Source organism: Manis pentadactyla, chromosome 2, assembly GCF_030020395.1.
Source record: "Manis pentadactyla isolate mManPen7 chromosome 2, mManPen7.hap1, whole genome shotgun sequence".
Classification (NCBI taxonomy): domain Eukaryota; kingdom Metazoa; phylum Chordata; class Mammalia; order Pholidota; family Manidae; genus Manis; species Manis pentadactyla.
In genome coordinates this window covers 66,377,923-66,396,889 of record NC_080020.1, presented here as the reverse complement: position 1 = coordinate 66,396,889, position 18,967 = coordinate 66,377,923, and the positions used below count along the sequence as shown (strand labels likewise).

Genomic DNA, 18,967 nt, shown 5'->3' with positions numbered 1-18,967 from the left:
CTCCTTTGTGAATTGTGCTTTTCAAATCTCCTTCCACTGCTCCCCCTTTGACTTGCCCTGGCTAGTAATACTGCATCCAAGAGAGGACCATTCCCTTGCAAGGTCTCTAAGCACTAGCCCCACATCAAATTCCACAGGATTCCAGGGTCACCAACCACTGAGAGGTCTCACAAGATTCAGGACTTCCAGTGCAAAAGCCTGGGAAAGTCCTGGACAAGGCAGGATTGGCCACTCTTCTCAAACAAACCACCTTTGACGAATCTTTCCTAGCCAGAGCAGAACCTCCTTTTTCCTGATTCCCGCCCAAAGCTTTCGCCTCTAGGGAGCTAGTAACCTGCTGCAGCCAGGCCAAGACAAGGACCCAGTGGGGGTCTGGCTCCTCCCCATCCCTATCCTCTCTCAGCACCTCCACACGCCCCCGAAACCTCCTCTTTCCGTTCCTATGTTCTTCAAGTCTTGGTTGCAGAATGTCCCACGGCTAAGTTTACCAGGCATCATTCCCTTTATCATGCCTTATTAGCATGTCATTCTGATTGGGAGAGTCACCTCGGGACTTTATCTCCCTCGAGTCTGGACATAGAGTCAGCACAGTCAGATGTCCCCTGGAGACAGCTGGCACATCTATCTCCTTGTGGCGACGCTGATGCTGTTATTTGTGGCTAAAGGGGTTGATAAATGTGCTTGATCTGGTACAGCAACTTCCAGAACTGTCTGGCTGACTCACGGCTTTCTGAACCCACCCTTCCTCATTTACATTCCATCAACAGATGCGACGGAATGGAGAAAACTGAATGCTCATGTTTGTCAACTTCTTCCTATTACTTTCTTCCTCTCTTACAGCAAGCCTCTCACTCAGACTGGGAACAGTAACAGAGGCATACCACAGGGAAAAGATTCCAATAGGAAAAGTCACAGTTCTTCAGTAAACAAGAAAACGAATCTTAATAATTAAGGAAAAAGTCCCCAGGAATGGGGTGTTCTAGTTTATCTGAATTCTCTCAGACTGTTTAAGTTCAGTCGGACAATATCCACCATATCATAGATAAGTTTTCACAAATGCCTAAGGTGCCTAACTGGTTTTCTTGGTTTCACTGGAGATGGCTGGTAATTACACGTATGCTTTGGTTAGGTAACTATATTCCTATTATGTTAATGTGTGTGCACAATTTAATTAGTCGTTTAAAACCTATCCATGCTGAAGTTACTCTACAAGAAGATATGTCAAAGAAATAATCAATCTTCCCAGGTTTTCTTCTGCCTGCTACTTCTGTAGCTTTTCTTCTTCCTACCCAATCACAACCTTTAAATAGAACTCGTGCCACATGTCGAATTTACCGAGTATCATAATTCTTCCAAGTGGTAAAGACACCTCAAGACAAATGCTGGGCATAGAAGCCACAGGGCATAAATATGCAAAGAAGTAAAAAGCTAACCTTTTCAAACGATAAGGCTTCTCTCTCACTTACCAACTTCACATTTCCCTGTATGGCCCTGGAAGATGACTGGTTAGCCAGAGACGGGTAAGATTCCTCAAGGGAGGAACAACCTAAGACAGGCACAGTCGCAGGGGGCCATCTGGTGAGAAAATGGGGAGCAGCAGAGGTGAGGCTTAGAACCTCCCCCCTCATGTTCTGAGAGAAATCTTCTGCATACATGGATGTTTATTGCCCTTGTCTAGCTTGGATTAACACATAGTCTACAGGCACACACCTGATCATCTACATTTGCTCTCTTACAACACTAAACTCTGTTTTCTACCTTTATCTCGTATCTACCTACCACTTCAGCATTTTATTAAAAATAATAATAATAGAGAAATGTGGTTTCCACATATAAATCAGGTTTAAAAATCAAATGAATATTCATATTTGAACTGACTGTGTATAGTTCATAATGCATGAACAAAACCGAAAGCTTCTGTGATGACTGCCCTTGCACTGTTCACCATGTAACTTATTCACTATGTAAGAATTTGTTCTCCATGTAAGAATTTGTTCGTTATGCATCAGAAGATTGGAGACTGACGAAAATTGGGCTTGGGGTGGATTAATGATTGTGCATTGAGTATTGACCCCCCTATACAGAGATTTGTTGTGGTTAACAACTATTTGATCAATAAATATGAGAGATGCCCTCACAAAAAAAAAATATATATATATATATATATATAAACACACTTCCAATTGTAAAATAAATAAGTAACCGGGATGTAATGTATAGCATAAGGATTATAGTCAAAATATTGTAACAACTTGGTATGGTGATACCTGGTACCTAGAAATATCATGTATATAAATGTTGAGTCGCTGTGTTGTACACCTGAAACTAATGTAATGCAATGCTGTTGTCAACTACCCTTCAATAAAAAAAATAAAAAAATAAAAAATAAAAAAATAATTAAGGAAAATTACTGTACGGAAAATAGATCTAGGCACAGATTCCCAGGACGACTCCTGTTTGGAGGTGAAAATAAAGAAAGATGGGTTTACATTGTTAAAATACAAAATTAAACCAGGTAAATGTGAAGATTAAATTGGTTTTATTATGTGATTCATGAGTTGGGTAGCATCCCATCTAGTAAGTAGAGAAATGCTCCTAGGAGTTGTACAAAATGGAAGGTTTTCCTAGATAGGAGGGTGGGGCAAAAAGTTATTAGCAAAAGAAGAGAGTAGGGGTTGTTTCAGGTAAGGTCAACCTCCCCTAGGAGGAGCAGGGGTCTTATGCAGATGACCTCACAAGTGATCAGGAAATTTCAGGCTGATTGGCTTAAAACGCCACTCCTGGGAGAGGCTGCAACTGCGATTAAGCAGTAAGCCCTAGCTTGGTGACTTGTCTAACAGAACTTACCCCATGGTGGGCTGTGTTTTTCTTAAGAACAAATGAAAGAAGTGATATTCTGAACCTCTTTCATGAGGCCTTGCCAATATGTTCTTTCAGCCAATTATACTAATAGTTCAAGCTTTCTAATGTTCAAATGGTCTGTAATTAAGTTGTTATACTTGAAATTATTAATTTTTATCTATGGTCTCAACTTAATGTCTTGCCAATGCATTTCAGCCCCAGGCAAGTTCACTATGGATTCAGTGTGACCAAAGAAATGACAGTAGAATGTTCTTGGGGTGAAAGGGTTATACCCAACTTTATTTCACAGTGGCAGGTCAGTCACTAAAATCCCTTTCACTCAGAGTGAGTCTGCATGCAGCAAGCTGGTCTCTGCCTCTGGGCCTCTCTACCAACACAGCCATCCTCTGGGCCTCTGTCCTCGGTGCTGTGACCACTCCAGCCTCTGCTCTGCTCTCCTGCAGCCTTGCAGCTGTGCCACTGTGTCTCCCTGAACACTGGGCGGAGCTCTTTATATAGAGTCAATAACGATGCATTGCCCACACAGTGTAGTGAGCTAGCCAACCAGGGCCAGGTGGGAATCCTGGCCACAGGAACCCTCATTTTATCCACAATAACCATTTAGCTCCTTGGAACCTCCCCTAGGAGCTTCATTCTGAAGCTTTAAAAACATGAATTATTACAAAAGGTACAGGAAAATATGATTAAGTTTGCACTTTGGGAAAATTGTTCCACATCTATTAAACACCACAGGTCCACGAGCAACTGTAGACAAAATGACAGTTCCATGGCCAGAATTCTCACCTGACCCTGGTCTGCTTGCCCACGGTGCTTGTGCAATGCTCATAGGAGCAGGTTTGCACACGTGTTGGCAATAGGCTATTACTGACTCTATATAAAGAGCTCTGCCCAGTGCTCTGGGGCTGCAAAGCAGCAGGAGAGGCCCAGAGACAGAGACGAGCTTGCTGCACACAGATGTCCAGAGGCAGATGGGATTCTAGCTCTTGACCTGTCACCATGAGAATAGCTGGGTATAAACCCTTTTACCCACAACTTTCCATTGTCATTTTTCAGTCTCATCAAATCCAGAGTGAACTTGCCCAGGGCTGAAACCCTTAGGCAAGACAGCAACTAAAAATATTTATGAAATAAATCTGCTTTCTCAGAGAGAGAAGTTATGTTTATCACAGACTAGATTTATCATACTTTATTGGTATATTAAAAAGTCTGTGAATATATAAACATAAATTTGGAGTTGAGACCTAAACATGTTGCCAAAATGAGGTAAAATTCTTATGTTTTTTAATGTTCAACTAAGCTTTCACAGAAGATTTAAAACATTGAGAACTATTTTAGATCAAGTGAGACAATGTCCATCTCACAAAATACTCATAAGTCAATGGGTTGTTTCATACCTTTGCTTGCTTATCCAGAGCCTTGTAAAATAAATGTCATCTTATTTGTACAGCTAAGATCTAAAGAGTATTACTTGGATATATGATAATATTCTTTTTATTACTTACATCAATTAGAATATTTCTCTTGCAAGTAACAGACAGTCCTATTCCAATGGATTTATACAATAAGTGGATTGTGCTATTTCATAAAACTTGAAAGTCTAACCTGCCAAAGTTTTCAAAAGATGTTTGAGTTAGTGCTCTGTGACGTCACCCAGAATCTAATGTTGTTTTCACTGTCACCTCTGCGTTTCTACATCAAGTGATGTATTGCTTCATTGTAAGACTGGAATCATTACCCCAAAGGTTCTTGCTTGTTTGTTTGTTTGTGTGCTTTGTCACAGACAGGACAGTGTGAAATCCTCAGGGCTTCCTTCGTGATCCTCTCCTGTCCAGCTCCTGCGTCTGTGCTGGGACCGAGATGCTGACTGGTCACAGATTTCCAAAGGCAAACAATCAAACTAAAAACCCATGTTCTCCACCAGAAATGAATGAATCTAGAAACAGGTGGAGGTCTCCAGGCAAAGAAGGGATTCCCTCCAGCCCTAATGGGTCGACACCTGGATGCTCTCTCCTCGGTCTCCCACACACATCCCAGCAATCCCCTTGCCTCTCGGGAGCAAACCAGTCCTCACTGGCTCCCTGTGAAGTTTTCCCCTCCTCTCAGAAGCCTGGGCTGGACATGCTCCCCAGGGGATAATGAATATATTTTCTTTAAAAAAATTGGTTGATTCCATCTTTTTCTTTTGGAGTTTTTTCTCCTGTTTTTTTTTCCCTTTTAAAAAAAATTTGGTCAGTTCCATCTTGAGGCATGCTCACCACATCGCTCAATCTGACAGGGGAGTGGCCCCTGCAGGGACTGAGGCCTACAGAGGGGCAGTGTTATCCTCCACCCCACAACCAAGTGTGGCAACAGGCCCTCCCACTGGGGTGTGCCACCCAGGGAGATGTTGAAGAACAAACTCTTATTGGATATTAGGATTGCTTTTGCAGTCTTTGTCATGGAGTCAATACTATTATACATGTTGAGTCTTATAAATAGCTTTTGGTCTCTTTCTGTCAATTTGGATAAGTCGAAACACTGCAATGTTGAATAGTGTTATTACTTAAGCATACAGTTTGATTTATTCATTATTTCCTTATTACTTAAACAAAGTAGGCCAACAAAGAATTATCCACTGGAATTCTCAAGGACTTTGTTGAAGAGATTTCAAAATAAATAAGTAAACATATACATACCATCTACATACATAAATCCATACTTCTTCTTTCAAAATAGTTGAAGTTAGTATTAAATGATTTCACTCATCTGTGGAGTATAACAACAAAGCAAAAACTGAAGGAACAAAACAGCAGCAGACTCACAGAACCCAAGAATGGACTAACAGTTACCAAAGGGAAAGGGACTGGGGAGGATGGGTGGGAAGGGATGGAGAAGGGGGAAAATGGGGCATTATGATTAGCACACATAACGTAGGGGTGTGGGGACATGGGGAAGGCAGTATATACAGAGAAGACAAGTGATGATTCTATAGCATCTTACTACGCTGATGGACAGTGACTGTAATGGGGTATGTAGAGGGGACTTGATAATAGGGGGAGTCTAGTAACCATAATGTTGTTCAAGTAATTGTACATTAACGATATAAAAAAAAATAGTTGAAGTTTTCTCTCCTGTCTTCAATATCCATTTTCAACCTTATTCTATTATTATCTAGACTCTTGAGCTTTTTAAAAAGAGATACCAAAAACTTCAGTCCAACTCACATAAGCTACCCAAGATTCCACACAATAAATTTGAATCAGTGTTATTTGCATAATTCACTTACATAATGTTTAACATCCAATATTAGATTACATTGCATTGTTTCTCAAAATTGGCATTTCTAAACTGAATTTGTGAATATTAAAAAGTAATTATGAAGTATGGCTTAGAGGTTAAGACAGAGGTGACTAAAGACATATTGGTAGGTAGCGTTCTTTCCCATGCAGGGCACTCGTTCACTCAGGTGTTCCCACCCCTTCACCTACAATGCCCCACCCAGCTCCCCATCCAACCTGCTCACTGCCACAACTTTCCACCACCTTCTGCATTTCCCAGCCCCAAGTCATCTCCTTCCCAGTGAGCACTGCTCTACTCCTTAGCTTTGGCTGAAGCCAAAATGAATGGACCCACTGTGGGACTTAGTAACAGTCAGTGACAAGTGCAAGCAAACACCACCTCTGCTGCTTTTACTGTGAACCAAGATGCGAGGCAAGGTCCCCCTGAAAACATACATCTTCAGGAACAGTGTCCAATAGAAGACTGACTGTTAGGGTGTGGTGGAAATGAGATTATCTGCTTTGCCCATTTCACAGTCTAAATTTCACTGTTTCTAACCAGCGGTACTTTAGCCATTCCTTGAAGCATAGCTTATGTCACCATGATTAACATAAACAATAGAATAAAATAAAAAGGATGATGATGTTTAGCCCAAAACTGCCTTAAGAGAGACTCTAACAGGCAGTTGGAGAGATGCTTAGCTCAGAAATAATGTTGTTTGTTTTATTAACTTGTACCTATTGCTCTGCCTGTGTTTGGTACCATCGTGAAAGAGAGAGAAGAGCAACAGAAATATTGAGACAGAGACTTAGATTCTGTCTCCATGACACCAAGTCAAGAACTGCCTCCTACATTTTCTGCCACCACCTGGAAGATGCTTGTACAAGAAGAAAGAGCTGTGTGGCATCTGCAGCACAGCAAAGGTACCATGGGAGAACTCTGACATTTCCTTGAGTGACACCCTGTCACCAGCAAAGCATTTTCACTTCTCCCTCATGTTTCAGTCATTACATGGTCCCACAGGATAAATCATCCCAACTCCACATGTCATCACCAGTGGGGGAGGGCAAGGACATAGTGACTGATAACAGAGTCTTCACAGAAAGTTCTAAAACCCCCAGAATGTGAATGAATAGAAGTGCTTTTGTCTTACAAACTTTGTTTGTGAGTAGTTTACTTATACCCATTTTAAGTATATAGTTTACTAGGGTTTGACGAATACTATACACCTATATAATCACCTCCACAGTCAAGTTATAGAACATTTCCATGACTCCGGAAAGTTCTCTGTGCCCTTCCCTGTAAATGCCACAGGAAATTATTTTTTGTTTTTTAAGTCATAGAACATTCATTGGAACATCTTTAAATTGAGGTAGTATGGACAAGAATCCGATTTTCCAGAGACAATATTTAGATCTATAATTCTTACCATAAAATCAGATAACACTTCTCTAAGTATAATTTTAGGACAGACTAGCTACTAATGAGAAGCTGATGTCACAGAGCTTTCAAACCTGGCTAACATTTAAAGTGTAGCATTCTGGGTGGGAAAGGGGTGTTTTAATCTACTTGATGTATTCTGAAGCTATAAAGGTCTGCTACTAAGGCTAGTTGGTAGGTAGGTAACATGGGTAAGAGGGATGGGAGAAAGGAGCAAGCAAAAATGGACAGAAAAAGACTTCACTTGAAATACATGATATCACATTTATGTAGTTATGTAAAATTATATATATATATATATGTATGTATGTGGAAACTGAATTTAAAATGTAAAAAAGAATTACAGAGACACCTCAGTTCTTGTAAAAATTTTAAATGTCTCCTGGTGAAGTTCCTTCAAAACATTTCTTGCTTTATGTTGTATCAAATAATTTTCTCTTCCATGTTAAACAATAAAAACAAGCTAAAATCGAAAACAGATTCTTGACTGATGGGATTTGGACTGAAAGTGCTTTCTCAGTCTGAAGCTGAACATTCTGCTCCAAAAGTGCTTGCCCGTCTGCTTCTCCATGGATCAATAATAGATCAGACAAGAACTTTCCCTGCTGCTCATTTACAAGAGATGCAGAGACCTGGGCAAGTCAGGAACCCAATCAGAATTCTGGACCCTAAATCCTATATCCATCTGTCAGGTGCATCTGGAAAGCACCCTGGAATTAGCAGGCACTTTCAACCTGCAGCTAAGAAACTCATGTGATTTCTAGTATGACTTCTTAACAAAATGTAAAAATGCATGCACACATTAGAAAAGGAAACTATAGCTGAAATTTTATCTAAAAACTGACATTGGTAGGGAAATTTGGCAGTGGAGGGACTATGTAATTGCAGAACAAAGGAAGCATCTTTTACAGATTCACTTTTTAAATATAAAAACAATTCATACTAATACAAGTATGGTAAACTAGAAGGAATTCAAAAATTTTCCATAATCCCACCTCCTAAAAACTGCTAAAGCTTTGATAAAATTCCTTTTGAAAGCTTTCTCAACATACTTAAAATCAAACTGTATAAAACATTTTGTATCCCAATTTTCCATTAACATTATAGCATGTACATTTTACATATCATAATCAGTAATAAACATTATTTTTAATGGTTGTTATAGTTAAGTCCAACATCAGTAATTTCTCCATTGTTGGGCAATTAAACTGGTTCCAATTTTTGGTTAACAGTGTGGTTAACATGTTTGTATGTAAGTCTGTATCTTGGGATATTTCCCTAGAACATATTTCAAGGTGTGCAGTTTCTGCATTTGGGTATACAAATTTTACATCTCATGTGATATATTTCCAATTTGTTTTACAAAATATAATAATCTCTTTTTAGGGCAATTTCACAGTGTATCAAGATCCAACCCTTTGATCCATTACTTTCTTACAGAACAGAGATTTCAAAAGAGAACAAAAATAAAACCACCACATAATTAATAGGAATTGCTCTAACAAAGTGCTGTAAAATGCTTCAACAATAATGTGGTATCAGAGACCTAAGTTTCCAAGTAATTTTATTAGGTTATACAATGGCAATCTTAGACACAAGCAAAAAAATGACAAGTTTTTCACAAGAACTAAAGATTTTATCTAATTCTTACATTTGTTACTTAGTGTATTAACTTTTTAAAAAAAGATCCTTCCCAATGCAGTGGGAATAAAATTCATACATTTGCCCATGTTCACATTTTACCTGCCTTTTTTGGGACTTAGTTCTGACATTTAAGCATTTCCACAGGACTCAGGGACCCAGTAAACACTGTGTGATCCCTCCGTTCCCCATCTCCTGCCAGGTAAATTCCAAACTCCTTGCTATGCCTACGAAGATAGAAGACCTGTCAGAATTTGGCCTCTACTCACCAGTACAGCCTCATCTCTGATTATCAACTCCCCCCATTCCTGCCATTCAGCCCTATTTTCATGGGGATAGACATTCACCAAGCGGAAACATGCTCCATCCATCTCACGGGGGTACTTCCCACAAGGCAACGGGTTTCACCCCAGGTGTCTCCTCTTCCAAGTAGTCTTCTGTTTCCTTCCCTGCAGGCTGCATTTCCCCCAGATCATCACAGTGCTTTTTCTTTTCTCCATAATTTACTCTTCATACTTAATTGAACACCTGCGCACTATATTTTACATTTCTGTTTAGAATGTCAGCAAGGGCATGAATTTCTTCCTGTTTTGCTCATGTGGTATGCCCAATGTCTAGAGAAGAACTTAGAAGTTCCCAATAAATGTCTGAATGTTTTTATGACTGACTGACAGAATAAATGAGTGAGGGAATTAATGAATGAATCTATGAATTCAGCAGAAAACTTAAGTGTCTAAAATCAAGGTATCTGACAAGGGCAGAAGTGATGCCAAAAAGAAAGGGACACAAAAGGATTAAGATATATAGACTTTAAAGACAGGGAGCTTGGTAAGATGGAAAGAGCACAGACTCTAGTCAAATGCTCTTATGTGTGACTTTAAGAAAGTCCTCAATCTGCACCTGTAAAATGGGATGCTATGTTTGCTTGGTTGCGAGAACTAACTGAACTATAAATACATAAATACACACATAGAGCACCCGGCATGAAGTAGGCATTCAGTAAATGTTTGCTTTTTTTCCTAATCCCCCCCGTTTTATTGTCTGGTCTACTAATTTTTATGCCTATGAAAAACTGATCACAAATTTCTATGAAAAAATGCACTGGACAAAACCATTTTTACCTTAATTTTTAAGAAGATAACAATGCTAGAAGAAGGGCAAAGGGAAGATGGCCAAAATTACAAGTAACCTTGGCATCACAGTCATAAGGATATGTGGGTATGTAACCCATACTGAAGGAAATAGGCCCCAGAGATTACTCAGGCATAAGTTTTGTATAGAACAGAATCCTATATATATATAATGGTAGGACATAGAGGTATTCCCAGAGCACAGGGAAACTTCTCTCTTTGGGTTTCATTATCCTTTCTATTGATGAGACAAATATATACAATATTAAATTCTGTCCTAGAGCCATTTGGCTTAAAGTGTGGATTTCTAGAGCCAAAAATACATTCATTGATTTGGGAGTTAGAATCTATTAATATGCTTTTCAAACAGATATTTCTGTTCACCTTGAGGCACTGATGCTTATGTTGGACTGGATGGCTGGGGACACTGGTGTTACTACACAACAAAATCAGATCGCTAGAGCAGTGAGACAGCTGCCCACCACCAGCCCATTCTGGTGAACTGACGTTCTCAGGGTGTTTAAGGGGAGGATTGTCAGAGCAGACTGCTGGGTTCACAAAGCTTGCTCAGGGCCTACCTGACAGCAAGAAACTTCTCCATAGTAAAAGAAATTTTTGCAAAGAAATGAGAAATAAGTCACGGGACTAGGGTAGCTAAAGTAAATATTCCTGCTGCCTCTATCACAGAGATTCTGGAAACTCACTTAATAATGAACACCAGCTTTTATTTCATCCCCAGAAACTCATGGTTCCTGTATCTGATGACAATACAGTAATGTCATTGTCTTTGAATTATTAGCTTGCCTACCTTAGCACTGCATTATCAGCCATGTGGGCTTTTGTCCGTTTTCTTGTAGTTGTGTTTTATTTTTGTTTGTTTGTTTTGGACTCTGCACATGTGAATATGAGTGACAGCATATAAAGATGAATTGATCCACTTCTCCAGAGTATATTTTTTTCCTTGGCATTTTATTTCATTGTAAATCATCAAAATTACTATATCTTAAAGTATTGCACTTCTTAATTTGGTTAGTCAATTATTTGGCTGATTTCAGCCAAAATCAGTTAGAGGGCAGTGGGAGTTGGAGGTGGAAAACACAGTGAAAGGAGGTGGGAATTCACCATAGCAGCTTGGCTACAATTAGGAGAATCTGTTTGTGCAGAGGCTGGGGGAGAGAGAAGTGATAACAGAAAACCAAACAATGGAAAAAGGGAGTCTTGATGGTGGGTGGAAGGAGGAGGAGGAGACAGGTATAAACAAAAGGTAGGAATGAGAGCATATTGGTAGTTGGCACCTGAGGGGACTGCTCCTGGTGGGATGTGGTTTGGCCTGGCAAGAGGTGCAGCTGTAATTGGAAGGTTCACACAGACACAGGATCTCAGAGGACAGCAGATGACACAGGGAGGGAGGGACAGGCAGGTGAACTGGCAGGGGGAAAGACAGACAGACAGATGATTGTGTATAGGAATAGAGTAGCAATTTTAGGAACACCAAAGAGGTCCCTTGATTAAAATTATGTTCTCTGTGGACCTTCAGCAATGCCACCATTAGAAATTCTTTCCTTGGAGTTTTTCAGGGTGTGGTCCTTGGGTCTCTGGATCAAAATGAGCTTTTTTAGTAACCTATTGGGCTGCGGTCTAAGAATCTACAGTTTAAGGAGCTCTCCAGGTGAGCTTCAGATACACCAGTGTTTGAAATGCCTTGTCCCTGGTTAGGTGCAAAGTCCATACTGAATTTATCCTTTCTAAAAGAGAACTGGCTGAAAGTCAGACAGGAAGAAAATAGCTTTTCCTCTCTCCAAGGGCCAGTGGAGGGTTTGAGGCAGTAAGAGCCTCTGGAAGAGTTCTTAGGGCTGTTATTGCAGGAAAAAGAAGAGTCAAACCACCATGAATGCCACTCAGAGCTTAGGAGCTACCAGTCTGTGCATTTTTCAAGGTTCAGGGGAAATGCCAGCTCTCCACAATCCGTGCCATGTTCAGCCACCCAATCTCAGCAAGAAGTCAGCTGTACTTCTGAACTCTCCCATAGAATTGTCTACACATCTTTACTGACTTCATTTATTCATTCATTTAACAAGTATTTATCAAGCACTTACCATGTGCCAGACACTCTTTCATCACTGGGGCAGAACAGTGAACAAAAGAGACATGAATTTCTGCTCTCAATGACTTAGATTCTAACAGGGGAGACAGTAAGAAAAGTAAAATGTAGATTAGATAAATAAACATTAAGGGGCAAATACGGAAGGAAATAGTAATAGGAAGTGTGTGTACATAAGAGTAAACTATAATTTTAGATAACCAGGGAAGCCATCTCTGAGAAAGTGACATTTGAATAAAGACAAGAAGGAAGCAAGGGACGAGCAGAAGGAAAACCCAGGGCACATGCACTCAGGCAGAGGCAACAGTAAGATCAGAGGCTCTGAAGCAACAGCTTGCCCGTGTGCTCAGTGCATATGAAGGTGGCCTTTGTGGCTGGAGGAGATTAAGCAAGAGAATGAGACATGAGAGAAGAGCTCGGATGGCTATGGGAGGACCCTATCACAGGGCCTCAGAAAGCTTTGGTACGTATTAGAAAGATCTCATCCTTTATAAGATGGAAACCTGTTAAGGATTTTGAACAAATGAGTTTCATAGTCTTTCTGTTTTTTAATTTTGGTATCATTAATATAAAATCACATGGGCAACATTGTGGTTACTAGATTCCCATTATCAAGTCCCTACCACATACCCCATTACTGTCACTGTCCATCAGCATAGTAAGATGCTATAGAATCATTACTTGTCTTCTCTGTATATACTGCCTTTCCCATGTCCCCCCGCTACATTATGTGTGCTAATCATAATGCCCCATTTTCCCCCTTATCCCTCCCTTCCCACCCACCCTCCCCAGTCCCTTTCCCTTTGGCAACTGTTAGTCCTTTCTTGGGTTCTATGATTCTGCTCCTGTTTTCTTCATTCAGTTTTTGCTTTGTTCTTACGTTCCACAGATGGGTGAAATCATTTGGTACTTGTCTTTCTCTGCCTGGCTTATTTCACTGAGCATAATACCCTCCAGCTCCATCCATGTTGTTGCAAATGGTAGGATTTGTTTTCTTCTTATGGCTGAATAATGTTCCATTGTGTATATGTACCACATCTTCTTTATCCATTCATCTATTGATGGACACTTAGGTTGCTTCCATTTCTTGGCTATTATAAATAGTGCTGCGATAAACTTAGGGGTGCATCTGTCTTTTTCAAACTGGGCTGCTGCATTCTTAGGGTAAATTCCTAGGAGTGGAATTCCTGGGTCAAATGGTATTTCTATTTTTAGTTTTTTGAGGAACCTCCATACTGCTTTCCACAATGGTTGAACTAGTTTACATTCCCACCAGCAGTGTAGGAAGGTTCCCCTTTCTCCATATCCTCACCAGCATTTGTTGTTGTCTTTTGGATGGTGGCCATCCTAACTGGTGTAAGGTGATATCTCATTGTGGTTTTAATTTTCATTTCCCTGATAATTAGTGATGTGGGGCATCTTTTCATGTGCCTGTTGGTCATGTGAATTTCTTCTTTGGAGAAGTGTCTGTTCATATCCTCTGCCCATTTTTTAATAGGGTTATTTGCTTTTTGGGTGTTGAGGCATGTGAGTTCTTTATATATTTTGGATGTTAAGCCCTTGTAGGATATGTCATTTACAAATATCATAGTCAGTCTTAAAGTTGATGTCATTGGCTATTTCATTGAGAATAGTTTATGAGGAGCAAAACTGGTAGAGGGAGACTGGTTTAAGAAAGCCGTGACAGTGAACCAAGGGAGAAACAGTGGTAGCCTGGGACAGGGCGGCAGCAGGCGAGGTGGTGAGAAGGGACCCATTCTGGACACCCTTTGAATGGGGGCAAACAGGTATGAGAGAAGGAGAGGAATAAAGGAGGATTCTAAGGTTTGGGGCCTGAGCAACTGGAAAAAGACTGCTGCCATTCAGCACAGTGGGTAAGGCAGTAGGGGAACAGCTTTGGCGGAGAAGGAATTTGGGGGATCATCAGCTTAGAGCCATGAGACTGGGTGAGATCATCAAGGTAGTAAATACAGAAATGCAAGGAATGAGGTCTGGGGCACTTCCACACTCAGATGGGTGACCAATTGCTAGCAGAAAAGTAGATATGATGGCAAGAGAATAAGGCCATAAAGCCCACTAGAAGGGACTCAAAATGTTAACCAGTTAAAACTAGAGAGCCAGGAAAGACCCAGAGTTAATGAATTAATCAGTTAAAGCTTAAAAGGTGAGGCCAGGAATCAAAAGGCAACTTGGCCAGGAAATGTCTGAATATTCCCCAAATAAAGAGACGTATCTCAGCATAACCCTCATCTTCATTGTGTCAATTAGATCATACCATTGTAAAATTTACTTTAGTCTGCTGAAAGGCTCAGCTATAAACAGCATAATAAAGACAAGAATATTCCACCTTAAAGCTAAAATTGCATTTTAAAAGATCCAGGAAGCTAAGAAGTAAGATTTTTAACATATTATTTAGCAAACAAACAGTAACTTGGGCCACCCTTGGGGCAGCACAGGTGGTATTAATTGATATGCCCCCAGACCAGGAAGCTGCTATTCTGGGAAGAAATCAGCAGTAAATTTCTTATGTTAATTTTGCAGAATTACCTGGAAGACTAATAAGAAAAGAGATTTAATGACTCATCAAGGATGAACATTCTGGGACCACTGTAACAATTCCACACCTCTAGCCCTTTGAAAATCCTCAACTGTCTATAAAACCCCAGACCCTAAACCCTTAGCCACACCTCTTCTCTGAGGTAGCCCACACTCCCCTTTCTCTGAGTGTGCACCTTTCTGCTTTAAATAAACTGCTTACTGCTCAACTTAAAACATTTTGTCTCTGTGCTTTTCCAGTGGTGTCTTTGTTACTTTGCTTTTTCATTTCAATCCTCTGGATTTCAGTTCAAACCTTCACTCCTTCTTTCTTATTTCAGATAAGTAGGGAGGAGATGCTGAGAGCTCAGATCTGGGCTTGCAAATTACCATCGCCTGGGTGACCTGGATGGAACTGCAGTTTACAGTCATGCTCATTAGTAGCCTGCCTGAAGGTCTTCTTTCTTTGTCTCTAAGAAGCTTGCAGAACATAATCTCATTCCATCTAGTGCTCTGTGGCTCTCCCAAATCCTGGGGTAGTAGGAACTCAGTTCCCACACCTTGCAGATCCAAGCACTGGACACCAGGTGATACTGGCTTAAGGAGTTAGTGGGGGATGTGTGCCCCATGCTAAGCAGCAGTTCAATGAACTTCCTTTATCATTTTGTTCTGTCATTCCCTGGCACTCTTACTTTAATAAATTCTTTCCTCACCTTGTATTCTGACTTCCCTGCATCTCTGAACCAACTTCCCCCCAACACAACTGTTCTGGTTTGCCCAGGCTGAAGGGTCCTAGGACACAGGACTTTCAGGAAACTTCTGAGCAAACTGAGTTGGTTGAACTCCTGCTCAGAGGTCAGGGAGATGAATGAGAAGCCCATGAAAGGGAATAGCAGAGTCGCAGTAGACACATTGCCTGGGGAGCCAAGTAAGGACCAAGTTTCAGGGAGAAGACAGATCCTGACTCTGTCAAATGCTACTGCCGGGGCAAGTAAAAGAAATGGGCATTGGCCACTGGCTTTAGCAACAAAGAAGTCACAGGGGACCTTCTTGGAAGGTGCAAGGGATAGAAAGCCTGACTGCAATGATTCAAGAGTGTCGTAGTCCACTCAGGCTGCTACAACAAAATACACTGTGCAGCTTAAACAACAGACATTTATTTCTCACAGTTCTGGAGGCTGGGAAGTCCAAGACCAATGTGCCAATAGTCGGTGAGAAACCTCTTCCTGGCTTGCAGACAGCTGCCTTCTCACTGTGTCCTCACACTCCTCAGTGTGTCTGTGCAGAAAGAGACAGAGACTGAGATCACTCTCTCCTCTTGTAAAAGTACTAATCCTATCAGATTAGGACTCCACCCTATGATCTCCTTTAACCTTAATTACCTCCTAAAGACCCTGTCTCCAAATACAGCCTCATGTGGTGTTAGGACTTCAACATATGAACTGGAGGAGTTGGAGAGGACACAATTCAGATCATAAAAAGAGAGAAGTTGGAAGGAGGAAAATAAAACAATACTTTTAGGGAGTTTTCCTGTGTAGAAAAGGAAAAACTTGAGTGGTAGATGGAAGGATATGTAGGATCAAAAGAAGTTGTTTGTTTTAAAGTGGGTAGAAGAAAAAAAGTAATGTATGCCAATAGGAATGTTGTAGTAAAAAGGCAAGAGGGGTTGGTGAGAATGAGTAGCGCCCAAGGACAACGGGGGGAGGTACCTGAACGGGCAACACAGATGGTTCACTGTCTGCAACAGGAACAGAAGCAGGATTTATGGACACAGATGCATGTGGATCTGTAATATCTCTGACCTGAAATGCAATGGTATATTTTTTCCCTACATGTCCTTATGATGCCGGGGTTTTTGTTCACGAAGCTGAAGAATGAGCTTCACAAACACTCAAGGTAGAAGAGCAAGGTACAGGCTTTTATTTAGAAATAAAGTAGAGCTCCTGGCTCATGCCAGGAGGGGACAAGAGAGCCCGTAGTGGTGCATTGTCTAGGGGGTTTTATAGGCAGTTGAGGATTTTGAGAACATGAAAAAAACTTAGGGGTGTGGACTTGCATCACCTGCCCTGTCCTCAAGGTGGGCTGGGTCATAGTCTGATTGCCAGGGCTGACAGCGGGATCATGGGTTATGCGGATATCCTTGCAGAACACTCAAACATTCCAGGCCAAGTTGCTTCTGGCCTTTTGACCTTTAACTGATCTCACTGAAGATGTCTATATTCTTAGGCATCTTTCCTTAGAGAAAGAGTGTGACCTTGATTTTGCATAATGCTTAACAGAGTTTCAATGGGGACTTCTTTGCCCATTGTTACATTGCTTTGACTGTAAATATTCTGCCCTGCTTTTCCAGGAGGCCCTCACCCTACTCTGACTACACCCACCGTTCCGGTCTCACTTACACTTGTTACATGTATGCCTAACAGTAACAATATTATACACAGCAGTAACAGTAGTGTACTTTGTTTGGGTACCCAGACCCAATTCCAATGTGTGTAAATATGTGGGAGGGGGTCTTCCCACACTTATTTACACCAGGCAGCTCTCGAATGAAGGCCCACAGGGTGTTGGAGAACTCAACTCAATTTTGATGCTATCTGCCCAGAAAGAGCACTAGATTCCCAGGTTAAGGGTTCCATCCTACAAGACTGCCCCCCACCCCCAACTCCAAACGCCAGTCACAAGCCCCAGAGTTACCTTTGCTTCTGACCTACAGGCTACAGACTGGAGGTTCCCATGACCTTCCCCTTGGGTTTGATTAATTTGCTAGAGTGGCTTACAGAACTCAGGAAAACACTTATTTTTACCAGCTTAATAAAGGATACAAGTTAACAGCCAGATGGAGAGAGACTTAGAGCAATGTCCGAAATAAAGGAGCCTCTATCCTCATGGAGCTTGGGGCCTGGCTCAGTGGCACAAGGAGGCATTCTGGCTCCCCAGGCATAGAAGCTCTCTCCAACCAAGAAGCAGGATCCAACCAGGCAGACAAAGCAGAGCAGACAGGGCAGAGAGACGTCAGCTCTTCTCCAGGGCTTTTGTGAGGGCTTCATTGTATAGTCATGATTGACTAAATTATTGGCCATTGCCTGATCCAACCTCCAGCCCCTGCCCTTGGGTGGTAAACCTTTCTCATTAACATGACAAAACACCCATATCACCTTTAAGACTTTGCAGTGTTTTCAGGAACTGTGAAGACCAAACACACCTGGGAAATACATATATTTGGTCATATGAATGACCAAAAAATATGTATTTCTTATGATTTATTATATCACAAGGTCTATAGATGTAGTGGGTGAGCCCATCAAAATTCTGATTACTTCTATTTTCATGGTGAAATAGAAAAGGAAAGTACATGAGCTGAGAGTGAGGAGGACAGAGCAGGTGACAGCAGTTTGAGGTCAGAGGAAAGGTAGGAGAGTGGGAGGGGTCTGGACTAAAGAAATATAACTGCCATGGAGGAGGAAGGACCCACGTAGCCTTGAGCACCCACTGAGAATGGAAGCCAAACACTCACCTTAACAGAATTCAGTGCCATGCATCCCAAGACGACGTGTGCACAAAGCAAAGGGTTGGAAGACTTGGGGTCTGGTCAGTTTCACCATTACTTAGGTGAGTTACTTAATCTCTCTGAACCTCCTGTGATTTTATCTGTAGAACTGGGATATTCATACTTGCACTGCCTTTCTCAGAAGCATCATGAGGTAAGACATGAGGAATATCTTTTAAAATGTTAATAAAGTATACAAGTTAACAGCCAGATGGAGAGAGACATAGGGCGAGGTCCCAAATAAAGGAGGTTCTCTCCTTGTGGAGCTTGGGGCCTGGCTCGGTGGCATCAGAGATCACTAGAAGACAAGAGCAGGTAAAATTAGAACAGCACAAGAAAAGGTCCTCAGGTCCAAATGAGGTCCTTCCAGGAGCCATGGCCTGTGGCACTTGGGACACAAGTGGGAGATGACTTAAAGGAAGAGGAAGTTGAAGAGGACAAACTCGGCCAATG

At 41.3% G+C, this 18,967-nt stretch overlaps 1 protein-coding gene across 1 annotated transcript in view; it reads left to right on the top strand.

The window, feature by feature from the left end:
• Window positions 1-6,943: 6,943 nt before the first annotated feature.
• FAM81B (family with sequence similarity 81 member B) overlaps window positions 6,944-18,967 on the top strand; it is a 54,411-nt gene continuing 42,387 nt past the window's right edge. The window contains exon 1 of the mRNA XM_057497504.1: window positions 6,944-7,043. Coding sequence (XP_057353487.1) covers window positions 6,944-7,043 — 100 coding nt within the window. The remainder of the gene's footprint in view (window positions 7,044-18,967) is intronic.